At 40.9% G+C, this 12191-nt stretch overlaps 1 protein-coding gene across 1 annotated transcript in view; it reads right to left on the bottom strand.

Annotated features, from left to right (window-relative positions):
• Positions 1–686: 686 nt before the first annotated feature.
• The window catches only part of SLC39A9 (solute carrier family 39 member 9), a 50412-nt gene continuing 38907 nt past the window's right edge, over positions 687–12191 (bottom strand). Inside the window, exons 4-7 of the mRNA XM_004010748.5 lie at positions 7955–8023; positions 6809–6894; positions 6177–6311; positions 687–4693 (exon numbers count right to left, since the gene is read on the bottom strand). Coding sequence (XP_004010797.1) covers positions 4463–4693; positions 6177–6311; positions 6809–6894; positions 7955–8023 — 521 coding nt within the window. The 3' untranslated portion in view covers positions 687–4462. The remainder of the gene's footprint in view (positions 4694–6176; positions 6312–6808; positions 6895–7954; positions 8024–12191) is intronic.

Here is a 12191-nt window from a genome sequence, read left to right as displayed (position 1 = left end):
ATGGCAGGAATCATGAGCATTACGTCCTTGTGGCCTATTTTCTTATTCATGAGGAGAGGTTTTCTGGAAACATGCTAACACTCTGGGTACAACCTTTGTAACCAGTTGTAGCATCTGTGATACACATAGAAAGTCAGCACACAGTGGATTAGTAATAATGAAATCTAATGAATAAGCAGACAAGTGATACATTCAACTGACATATGGCTATATATGGCTCTTATCAGTATATGTTAAAACCTGAGCTTCAGTACTACAGAGGGAGAAAGTATTTATCAAATTTATAATTTTCACTTCCATTTAAATCTGTTTCCAGGGTCCACTGTTCATAGTGTCTACATACTCAGATTAGTAACTGTGCCCTTTGAAATGCATCCATGTGATTGGGATCTACTGGCCTGCATCTCTTTTCTGGGATTAGATAGGTACCTTCATAAATAATATTTGGTGACAGCAAAGGCAAAGGGAAAAAAATTGTCAGTGAATCTCTGGGGCAGATGGTATACTGAGTCCTTTATCTCCCTTCCGCCTTTCTTTCTCTCCTTCCCTAAAGGAGGTTCATACAGATACATCTTTCCACTGCCCCTCAAGCCATTTCATTACCTTTTCTGATGTTCGAATGTGGGTCCAGTCTGGTCATCCAATGGAAAAACTGTTGAGAGGATCAATAATGAACCACTCACATATGGTATGCACTAATAAAAATTTAATATCATAAAACAAATCAGAAAACAGCAAAAACATTTTTTTTTTAACCATTCACAATTAAAGTGGAAAGAGACAAAAATTATAAGGCAGCCATCTGTGGAATGATTTCATGTTTACAAAGGATCCAGAAAAAGGGGACATTGAAAATCACTGTTTAGGCTACCAAACCAGGGGAACTGAAGTGTTGTCCCATGGGATTTCCCACTTAGTAGAAGACGCTATGAGAAAACAGATCAAAGTCAACCTCCTTGTGTTAGGCTGAGCATATCTAGAAAATTCCTAATGGTTGTCTAGCCCTTTCATGCAAGTCTTTACATTTCCCTCAGGTCTTCTCAGGTGAATCTAGATGTCTCAGGTACAAAGGAGCTACATGACTGGTTTTAATTTCATAGCATCTCAAACAGTGCTCTTTGAAAGGTAATGTGGACCATTCTGTGTTGAGCAAACGATTCTGTAACACAAGGAGGGTACCCCTGTGGAACACTATTAGAGGGTCCTCGCCTTGCCCTACAGCAGTTCTGGCTGAATCTGGTCATTCTCAGCCTCCCACGGGGCTCCGGGGCCCCAAAGGCAGGAGCATGCTTTGGGGGCTTGTGCTACTGACACACTCACAGTTCCCCTGTTCAGTACCTGGCTACCATGTATCTGAGGGGCTGGCATGTCCTCCTAGTTCTAATCCTTGAAAAAGAGGGAAAACCAGGCAGTGACACGTAAAAGCAGTAAAAAACACCATTACATTTTCTTTTTTCTACAAAGAACTCACCACTCAAAACAGCCACCTCTCCCATTTTTCCAATGATTCAAAATATAGGAACAGACTTGGCTGTTTTGAACAAGGAAATAAAAAGGTGAAGAGGGAAAGGGAGAACACAGAGCCTCTGTGGTGGTGTTTCGACACTCTGCACTCCAGGGCAGAATTCGCCTGAAGAACTGAAATCTGGCAATAGCTCGCACAGGAAAGCCATCAGACCTGGAAGATGGCTGCTTTGGGGCTATGGCAACTGACAAAAGCAATTCACTGGCGAACAAATGAAGGGAATGGATGAGTATAATTTTCACCTTAATTTGCCATTTAAGAGAGTCCTCGACATCTGAAGAAAGTCTATCTGTATCGAGGAAAGGGAGTCAAATTGTAATTAAGATTAACTTTGGTTATGAGGAAGGAAGGAAAATGCTTTTCATCATCAATTGCATCTCTTCGGTAGCCAATATTTCCATCTGTAATCACAGCAGCGACTGAAGTATTGCCAAGGTTTCCAAACGTGTGAGAGCATTAAGGCATCCACATCTAAGGAGGCAGTTTTAAACAAGAGGAAAATGGAGCTGAAATGTGCCAGTAAGTGACCATCAGTGTGGCCTCTCCTGGGACACTGCCCACATCAGTTAGGTTCTCTCCACGCCCCCCACCCCCCCCCCCCCCCCAAGAAGGAGGCCCTGCCACGCCGCTCAGTACCCTGCTGCCTAGAGATGCGTTTGAGCCCTGTAAGATTAGTATGGCTATTTCTGCCTGCTGACCAGGAGGGAAATGAGTGGTTCCTGGGGTAGCAGTTTTAAAATCTTGGACAGCCCATAGCTCTTGAGAGCTGATAGGCCTTGAAAGGTTTGCTTATTAATGTGGAGTCCAGAGGGGAAGGCCAATTTGGAGGTTAGATGGTTCTGCCCTTGCCAGAGTTCAAGGCCCTACCCGTCAAGATATTCTAGCCCAACTTTTAAGTGTCATGGCAAGGCACTGCAGAAAGAGGCTTTGGCCAGCAGAACAAATTTCTGATCATTGCACAACAATATGATAGAAAAGTGCCACTATTCAAAACCAGACCAGACACTAAAATGAGCTATTTATTTAATGAAGTACATTTCCAGGGAGAATCAAGGCAACCATGTCTTTTTGAAGGACTAGGTGAAACCCCATGACTCTCTGAAGTCCCAGCTGTTAGCAGGAAAGTCACCTAGACTTTCCTGCTGCACCTTCTGTTGGTTTTTATGCTGTTCACAAGGGTTCCCAGCCACTATCCAAAACCAGATCCTGTTTATGCTACTTTGGTCTAGCCAGCAGAGGGCTCACAAGTTCTCTTTCCACAGCTTCTGACCCAGTGACAAATCTAAGAAGGAAATACAGAAATCCTGGGCATGCTGGTTTATGCATTATATAAAATGTTTCACAAACTCCTAAATCCAATGCCCTGACAAAAATAGTCTTGGTTCCCACTTTATGAAATGTGTTTTGAAATGGTACAGAAAATCAAAATAAATTAACAATATAATATTATACACTTATTTGATAACACAAGGTTTACAGGGATTTTTGGCAAATATGGACAAATTATCCTAGTCTGCTTACTATTTTTAATATCTCAATTGTTTAAATTACCAGAGTATCAGTGATTGTATCATCTCACATACGAGGAAGTTGACATTTAAAGGGCTTAACAAAGCTGCAATTGACACAAAGGTAACTTCATTGAAAAGAACAGAGGACAGAGACAATATTATCTTTATCATCACAGTTCCAAGGAGAGGCTGTCCTGATGAGAACTTAACTCACACAAATATTGGCATCACCACCAGCAGTAAGCAGCAAATTGTAGGGAGGAAGGGCTGGAAGGAAAAGTTAGGAATAAAATACGGAAAAGATGAAGAGACAAAAGACATGATTTTAATAAGCTTTAAATCAACAGGCAAACACCTCCCATTTGTGATACATCTTGACTTTCTTCCCTGCTACAGGTGCTTACGTGATACTGACCTGGCAGTCCCAAAAGGGCACTGAGTATTTTGCCACAGGGACTGCTGGTCTACCAAGATAAATATTTAAGAGACAAAAAAAGGACAAGTAGGTTTTGGTGATCTTTCTTCTAAAAAGGTTACTACAAAGATGTCGGTAACTGTCCAAATTCACTTAAAATTTAACACCCCTTAATTTCCAAAGATACTTTGGGATCTGACTGTTCTTAGAACAGTCAGAAGGGAAGCCTAGGTTGGTCTGAACCTATTAGAACTTGGCTCCTCTACTACAAACAGGAGGACTTGAAAAAAAAAATGGTTTATAAAACACGTCACCTCTTTAAAAGCTATTCCACCTCTGCTCCCCCATCTGATGGAAGGCAGGCTCTCTGGGGAGAGGCACGTGCTGAAGGGGGTGTTTCAGTCTCCCCAGATGTCCCCGCTTCTCCAGATCTCTCAAGTGTAAAGTCAGTTTTCAATGTGTCTTGCCATCATTTTCTTGACTCTAGCCCCAGATGAACTACTTATCTTTAGCATCTAACACAGTGGGCATCATGACCTTCATTCAAGGCAAGTGGCATAGATGCTAAAGCACCAGTCTTACACGGTGAGAACCATGTTAAAAAATCAATGGATAAAGTGGCAGAGCCTCTAAACTAAGAGATTTAGCTTAATTACAGAATACTGTACTTTCATAATTATTTCATTATGAGTAGGAAGTTCTCCACTTTTCCTTAAAACTAAATTCCATCTTCCCTGAGAATAGGGTTAAGGGAAACATCGAAACTCAAAATGCCAAGGGCCCTTGAAAAGACAACACAACGGAATGTCTGTATCCTTCGAGGTGTGTTGTTTCTACTTGAAAAGCTTTCCGTCACTCCAGGTTTTCATCTCACCTCCCTCTGGACTCTTTAGCAATACAGGTGGAGATGGGCGAGGCGAGACGAGAGACTGAGGAAGTGAGTGTCTGTCACGTGCCGGCTGTTCTCACTGAATGGCGAACGGCCGTGGACCGAGGCTGGACCCTCACCAGTTAATGCTGATGTCCTATTGACAGAACGAGGGGGATGAGGCAACCCAGAACCAGGGCTGCCACCTCCAGGCGGCTAAGGCCTCTCCCTCCAGTGGGGTCGGGTTTGTGGCTGTGCCCCATTCCGCCCACCTCAGGGAGGACATGTACTGTGGCAACGTAAAGAAAGGTCCCGGCAGAGAAAAGCATGGCCACCCCAGTGGCATTGACCTCTGAAAGGGCTTCTTTACTGCTCTGTGAAGTAAGAGAGAGAGAGAAGAAAATTAAGTCAAGTAACATGCAGAGTCAGGAAGAAAAATAATAAAGAAAGCACCCGATATTCATAACTGGTGTGATTTGGGAAGTGGGGAACCTTGATATCAGGCGGATTCTTAACGTACTGAGCCACTTGGGATTACTTTTACAAACAAACTTCAAGATTATTAAGATGGAATCAACAGCATTAACGCAGATATCAAATTTGATACATTCATTTGTTCTACTAATATGAACAGACCTCCCATATGCACCAGGCTCTAGGCCAGGGCCTGAGATACAGTGATAACTGAGATGCAGTACCTGCCCGCACAGAGCCTAGAAACATCTCAAAAGCTAATCTTTACACAACTAATTTCCATCTTTTTTTTTAAATTAAAAATGTGGCCCTACAGACTAAGACAAGTAACTGAAAATTTAAGAACGTGCCATAAATGTAACCTGTAACTCCGTGCCTCCAAAATTATCACATTTTTTTGTCAAAACTTCTAGAAACTTACATTGATCAGTGAAGTGATAAACAGGATAATATTTAAAAGGGAACTATGCATTATTACTCACTGACTAAAAGAAGATAAAGCTCTTCAGGTGAACAATGAGGTGTTAGCGATCCAGATCAGCCTTGACTGACAGGAACTTAACCACTCTTTAACCATTTCATTTCTCATGTTCCTTTCACTGCAAGCTTTTCTATATCAATACGAACTGAATAACACTCAGAAGAATCAGTGATCTTCAGAGAGTGTGGGGTAAAGCCCTAAGTTGGTTTGGTTCTAAGATTTTCCTCTGTCGCCTGCCAACTGATATTTAAGAAAAACGGGAAGGGTTGTTGTTAAGAACTGCAGCCCTGTGGACAGAATAATAAGGCGCAGGAAGGCCTAACTGGAGCAACAGAGCAGAACGCCTGGGGTCTCATGTGGCGAATGACACATGCACTTCAGGACTGGAGGCACGACCAGTGTGATGACAAAGACCTGGGTACTTAATATGCAGTGATAAGAGAGCCGGGAGTGGAAGAACCTGAGTCTTAGCTGAATATAGAGATCTCTGCTCATTCCCTACTGCTCTTAAAGCTGCTGCAAACTCGTTACCCACACTTCCTATGCTCACTGAAACATTAAATCCATACTGTTGTGACTTATTATGTACCAGTTAAATATAACTAGCATGTCTGATGAGCTTTAAATTGGATTATTTTAAAGATCATGTATTTGTGCAAATATTTTTGGAACTGATGGGAAAGAAGTTTTTTTAATTAAATGGATAAGAAAATGTTCTAAATTTATGAAGAGGATTGACTTGGAATTAAGATGTACACTTTGTACAGCACAGGCTTTTGAGTTGAATTTTCTTTTTAGCTTGAGGCAGTAATTTAATTGAAAACTTCAACATAAGAGACCATACGTTTTGGTGGGTCACAAGGAGTTAGGTACTTGTCCAGATAAGCTTGAGTCAGACTTACCTTACTCAGTCCTAAGTATGTCACCATGGACATAACTGGTGCTGCCAGTGCAAAGACGAGTAAGTGCTTTCTGATTCGATTCCGCTCGAGGCCCGCATGCATTAAGAAGGAAACCAACCCAAAAGCAGCTGGTGCCTGGAAAAGAAAAACTATCCCTTATTAGTCTAGAAATTTGGATTGCTTCTACATGATGAAGTACCTGTCATTTGACTAAATTATTATCATACAAGAAAACCAAGTATAACAAACACTAAGTCTGAGCTCTGCCTTTTAGGAATTAATGTTCTAAGCTAGAAAACGTCCCATTTGTGTGTGTGTGAGTCTATGTGAAATAGTTAAGTACAAGAAAGGAAAAATATTTATGAACAAAAATTACCATGAAATACAGAAATCTGTAGAGGACTTAACAGTTTGTGTATACACCATAAAAAATAAAATCCCTTCAACTTACAAGTTTAATAAAATGGTAGCAAAAAATCCAGTTTTAAACAGATTTATTAAATTCTCTAAGGTGAACAGCAGTTAAGAAACTAACTACAAAAACCTTTGCATTCCAGAAAAACACAAAGACCAAAGAGAAGTTTTAATTACAGGTTCAGCCCACAACAAATCTACACCAAAGTTCTGCTTACCTTATGTAGCATTATTGCCACAAACACAATTAACTGGACACTAGTTTGTGAAGTAGAAGCTGCTGCTCCCAAAGCAACACCGTCAGCTAAATTTGGAAAAAATGAAACATAAAACACTATAAATAACAACTATAATAGTGTGGTGGGTGTGTGGGCTTCAGAGTTAGATAGAACTGGACCAGGCTCTGAGAAGGTTACTTAAGCTTTCTGAACCTTAGCTTTCTCATTTCTAAAATGGGTTCAATAAAGTACATATTTCTAAGGTTTTCATGAGGTAACATGTGAGGAGCTTAGCACAGGTGCTATCTGATATTTAATATGCCAGTTATTGTTGCTACTGTTGAAAAAGTATGACATTCAAAAATCTACTGACTAATCAGTTAAACTGCAATAATAGAAAAAGCAAGAAATTTCAAAGGAGGCATCTCTGCATCTTGCAGGTGAAAAAGCAGCGATACCACGACAGCATAGATGATTTATACGTAATGAGTGAACACTGGCTGAATGGATGAATTTTTTGTTAGAAAAGCATGCATTAAGTCCAGATAACAGGGTGTCACCTTTCACGTGCTTTTGTCACTTACAGACCCCTACAACTGGGACTGGTTGTGGTTATGATTCAAAGGTGCTCCCAGTCAGCACTGCTGAGACTTCTGACGCCCTACAGCCCACCCCTGCCTCAACTGGCATTCTGGGTAGATAACAGGCAGCAAGGCTATTCAGTACAGAAGTGTTCAAGATGAGGTCCTAGGGAAAAGGTCACCAAACTTCTCTTAAAGGGCCAGACAGGAAATAGTTTAGCCTTTGTGAGCCATTTGGTCTCTTGCAACTACTCAGCTCTACCACTGTTGTGTGAAAGTAGCCACAGATTATACGTAAACAGGTGGCCATGGCTGTATTCCAATACAGCTTCACTCATGGACACGGAGATTTGAACATCATGTAATTTTCATGTGCCATGAATTATTTTTTCATCTGATTAGAAACATAAAAACCATTCTTAGCTTACAACCCCCTGACACTGAGTACACTGGGGTTCATGCTTCTGTCGGAGGACTTCCTTAAACAGCCCCTTCTCCAGAAGGTTCCTGTGGATGGTACCTGTGTGACAGAAAAGAAAGGGGTCCCACTGCAATCTGAACCTACCTGCAGCATGGACGACCAGACCCAGCGTGGTGGTGATTTTGGAATTGCTGGGCCTTGCTGTTTCCGGATCTGAAGTAAAAAATAGGCAAGTCAGCCATGGAGCAACGGGAACAGAAACTAGTAGAACATTCACCTGGAGGTGGAAGAATTCTTTGAAAGCTGTTTTAAGAAGACTATTATTACTTTCCTTACTATTGTCTTTTTCCTTTTGCTTCAAACACTTAGAAATTTCTCCTGTCCTGAAGAGACGGGCAGATGAGAACTCTTCATTTGACTCAGCCTTCCCTGGATGGGCAAGATGTCACCCTAGCTGCCTCACACCCCTTGCCGCTCCACCTCTCCAAGGAGCCTGCTCTGCAGCCTCTGGCCACTGCTCTCTAGACCAGTCTCATTGCCATTGCCTCCGCCTGCCCACTCCTCAGCCTCCTGCAACTTTATCTTTATTCCAACATCAAAACGTCTGTTACATTTGCCTATGTCCATTTACTGCCACCATCCTAACCTAAATTTCCATCTACCCAAACAACCCCTTCTCCAACCCCTAAACTAGCAGTAGATCTGGATGTCTCCTCTTACTCCCATTTCTCCCGAACCAAATTCATCTTACACGTCCTTGTCAGAATCATCTTCCTAACTCATCACTCTTTTGATGGGTCAGCTAACACATTAAGAATCTGCTACTTTTCAAATTCAATCCAAACTGCTCTATTAAGGAGGTTCTTGAGCTCTACATCAACTGATACATCGTATTTCTCACTGTCCAGTCCAGTTAAACCAGTTTCTTTAACACCCTGTCCAACATTTGCCATACTTGCCTTATCATCTATACTTAGGCTCTCTTGTTCTCTCTCCACACTACACACATACATTTCCTTTCCTGGAATATACCATTTAAGAGTATACTACACTTTATACTACTCGTTAACTATCCTTAGATCCTTCAGTGTGTATTTCTGATGGGAAAGGATATCTTCTTACATAATCACAGTAAAGTTATCAAATTCAGTAAATACCATTGAGATTTTTTTCTACTCTCTTGCATATTTTACTTTTGTCAATTGCCCAAGAATAACTTTCAGAGCATATTTCCTTTTCCAGGAAGAATCCAGTCTAAGACTGCATGTTACACTTAGCTATGACTATCTCTTTAGTCTCCTTTAATCTGAAACATTTTCTCCGCCTTTGACTTCTGTGACGTTGGTATATCTGAAGAGTACATTCCCCTCCCTGCACCTTTCTTGTTCTTTAACAGAGTGGTCCTTACTTTTGGATCTGTCTGATGTGTCCTTAGAAAAGCATTCTTGGATGGAATACTACATAGGTGCCGCTTCTCAGCCGATCACATCCAGATGCACAGGATGTACACCTGCTGCTCACTGGTGGTGTGAATTCTGGACTACATCTTGGACACTGTAAACGTTATCTTGTGGATACCATGGATTCTATTACATTCCCCCAAAGAATGTTGATTTCTTTTTTGCTTTGCTTTAAAGTAACTTGATTTGGCTCAAACTGCAAATTCTGTCTCTGGGCAGCTGCCTAAGTCTCAGCTTAGTTCTTTCATCTTTAGCAGACCTGCCTGGAGTCTGCCCAAGAAAGCATGGTTCAGGGCTTAGCCAGAGACTTGGCTAGTTTATACACAGAATTTAGGGCTGACTTTCTCTGTCTGTCTCCTTTCTAAGATTCTCCTCTCACTTTGCAGTGACTGTAGTTACCTTGAACTCTGTCCTCTTTAGGCCAGAAAGACTCTTCTATCAGTTGGCTACCCCACAGGCACTGACTGCTAAAAGCAGAAACAGGAACTAAACGCTGTAAAAATCAGTTCCCAGTGTAGACTCCCTTCCAGAATTTGCCTCCTTTAGGTGACTCTCTAGTGTCTTCAGACAGTAGGTTTTCAAAACTCTGTCTAAAATTTATAGTTACCTGCAGGGAGGCTGATCTAAAAGGAACTTTCTGTACACACTGAAGCAGAATACCAGTGACATTAATCTTGATCATCTGATCAAGGTATTGTCTGATTTCTTCATTTAGTTACTTTTTTCCCCCTTTGCAACTAATAAGCAAATCAAAACATATCCCCTAGATCTAACATTCATTGATGATTCTGGCCTGAGCCAATTTTTACTAGAAAGGTTGCAAAAATGTCCAAGTCCAACTGCTTTCATGTTTCCCATTTTTAGCGTTCTGCTGGAAGCAAATGCCCCTCCCCTCTTTCATCTTTCTCTCGTGTGGATGTGCGCACTAACTCCCCCCCCCTCCTTTTTTTTTAATGGTTTATGCTTTATTGCTGTTCTTCATCATCTCAGTGGACAAACTGTCCGAGATCCGGCCAATGGAAACCCCTTCAAGCTGGTTCCTATATCCTGTGACGATCCCATCTTTTTTATTCATATATATTTTGAGCACTAGATATTTCAAGCTCACTTTATACTTACCCTGCCTCATCCTAAAATCAGTCCTTTCTTTGAAGAGCCCTGATATGCTCATTGCCAGTGGGGTGTCTGTACTTCTAGGCCCTCTCTACACACACAGCTATGACATACACCCACGTATATGTAAACACACATGTATATATGTACACATACACACACACGTTTCCAAAATCATGATTCCAATAGCTCCAGTTCCAATCTACCCCTGCAGGGGTTCTTTCTTGCCTTCCCTCATTCCCTGTTTGCATATCCCTTCTTCCTCAGTGAGGACTCTGGTTTCACCAACAGCAGCACATCTACTCATTTCCTTAACCCTGTAACATATCTGAAATAGTTTCAGAACACTTTTTCCCACACCATTAGAAAAGACAAAGCTTACTACAAAGAGTTCAGTATTGTTTATACTTCCTGCCCAACTCTACCCACTACTAAAGGTATAGCGCCAAATAACTACATTCATGAGCTACTTGAATTTCTTTCTTTTAAATCCCTTTCAGTGATTGTGTTATTCATTTGATGTATAGTTCATCTGTTTCAGTTAGCTCTCTGACCCTTGTTGACTTCATTTTATATTTTGAATATGGAAAACATTAACATATTTCCAAAAGTTAAACTGTATTGAAAAGGCATGCCCAGGGAAGTGTCATGCCCTCTCTTAAAACCCTTCTACCCTATCCCACAACTGCCCTCACTCCTACAAGTAATCAACTTTGGTTTCTAGTTGATCCTTATGTTTCTTTTTTGTAAAGATAAGCAAATATATACATGTTTCCTTGTTTCTCCTTCTTTCTTACACAAATATATGACAGATGGTAGTTTATTTTTTTTCCCCCTCACTTAACAATATCTCCAGGAAATTTCTCCCTCTTGGTTGACAGAGATTGGATTCCTTATTTTATTTCATTGCTACGGAGAACTCAATTACGTAGACACGCAGCACTTCACTCCGTCAGTCTGCGTGATGGACACTGAAGCGGTTTTACAATGGCAAGCAAGGCTGCATCAACTATTGTGCTTATGCGTCTTCACACTGGAGCTGAATCATCAGAGCAGACTCCTAGCAGTGGGATTTCTGGCTTGAAGGGTAAACTCCCCTCCACAGGGACTGTACCACTACGAACATCCACAGCAACAGATGAGAGTGCCTATATCATCACAGCTTTGCCAATAGAATATATGTTGTCAAGGTTTTGAATTTGTGACTATCTGACAGGTGAGCAATGGCATCTCAGTGGAACTTCGATTTGCATTCTTCTTATTTTAAATGCAGGGGACATCTTTCATGTATTTAAAAACTATTTTTACATCTTTTCATAAACTATTTGTTCATGTCTTTTGCCAGCTTTTCCACACAGGGAGAATGCAGGGGGTGTTTGTGACCTTAAATTGAAAAAAAAATTCATTTTTATTTTTACTAACCTTTAACTGAAACTTAGCATTTCCTTTTGTCATAAATATAGACAATAATCCACAAGTAATATTAGCACTACCTTTACCAACAGAAATCAGATAATTTTATATTATTTTACAGTCGTCCTAAGATACTTTCTTATTATCACTTTCTCTCATCACTACTTTAAATTAAGGGCTTATAGAAGTACTGCTTACAGAATGCAGATGACACGACCCTTATGGCAGAAAGTGAAGAGGAACTAAAAGTCTCTTGATGAAAGTCAAAGAGGAGAGTGAAAAAGCTGGCTTAAAACTCAATACTCAAAAAACTAAGATCATGGCATCTGGTCCCATCACTTCACGGCAAATAGATGGGGAAACAGTGGAAACCATGACAGACTTTATTTTTGGGC

The sequence above is a fragment of the Ovis aries genome, chromosome 7 (assembly GCF_016772045.2).
Source record: "Ovis aries strain OAR_USU_Benz2616 breed Rambouillet chromosome 7, ARS-UI_Ramb_v3.0, whole genome shotgun sequence".
NCBI classification, from domain to species: Eukaryota; Metazoa; Chordata; class Mammalia; order Artiodactyla; family Bovidae; genus Ovis; species Ovis aries.
This window is presented reverse-complemented; position numbering and strand designations above follow the sequence as displayed.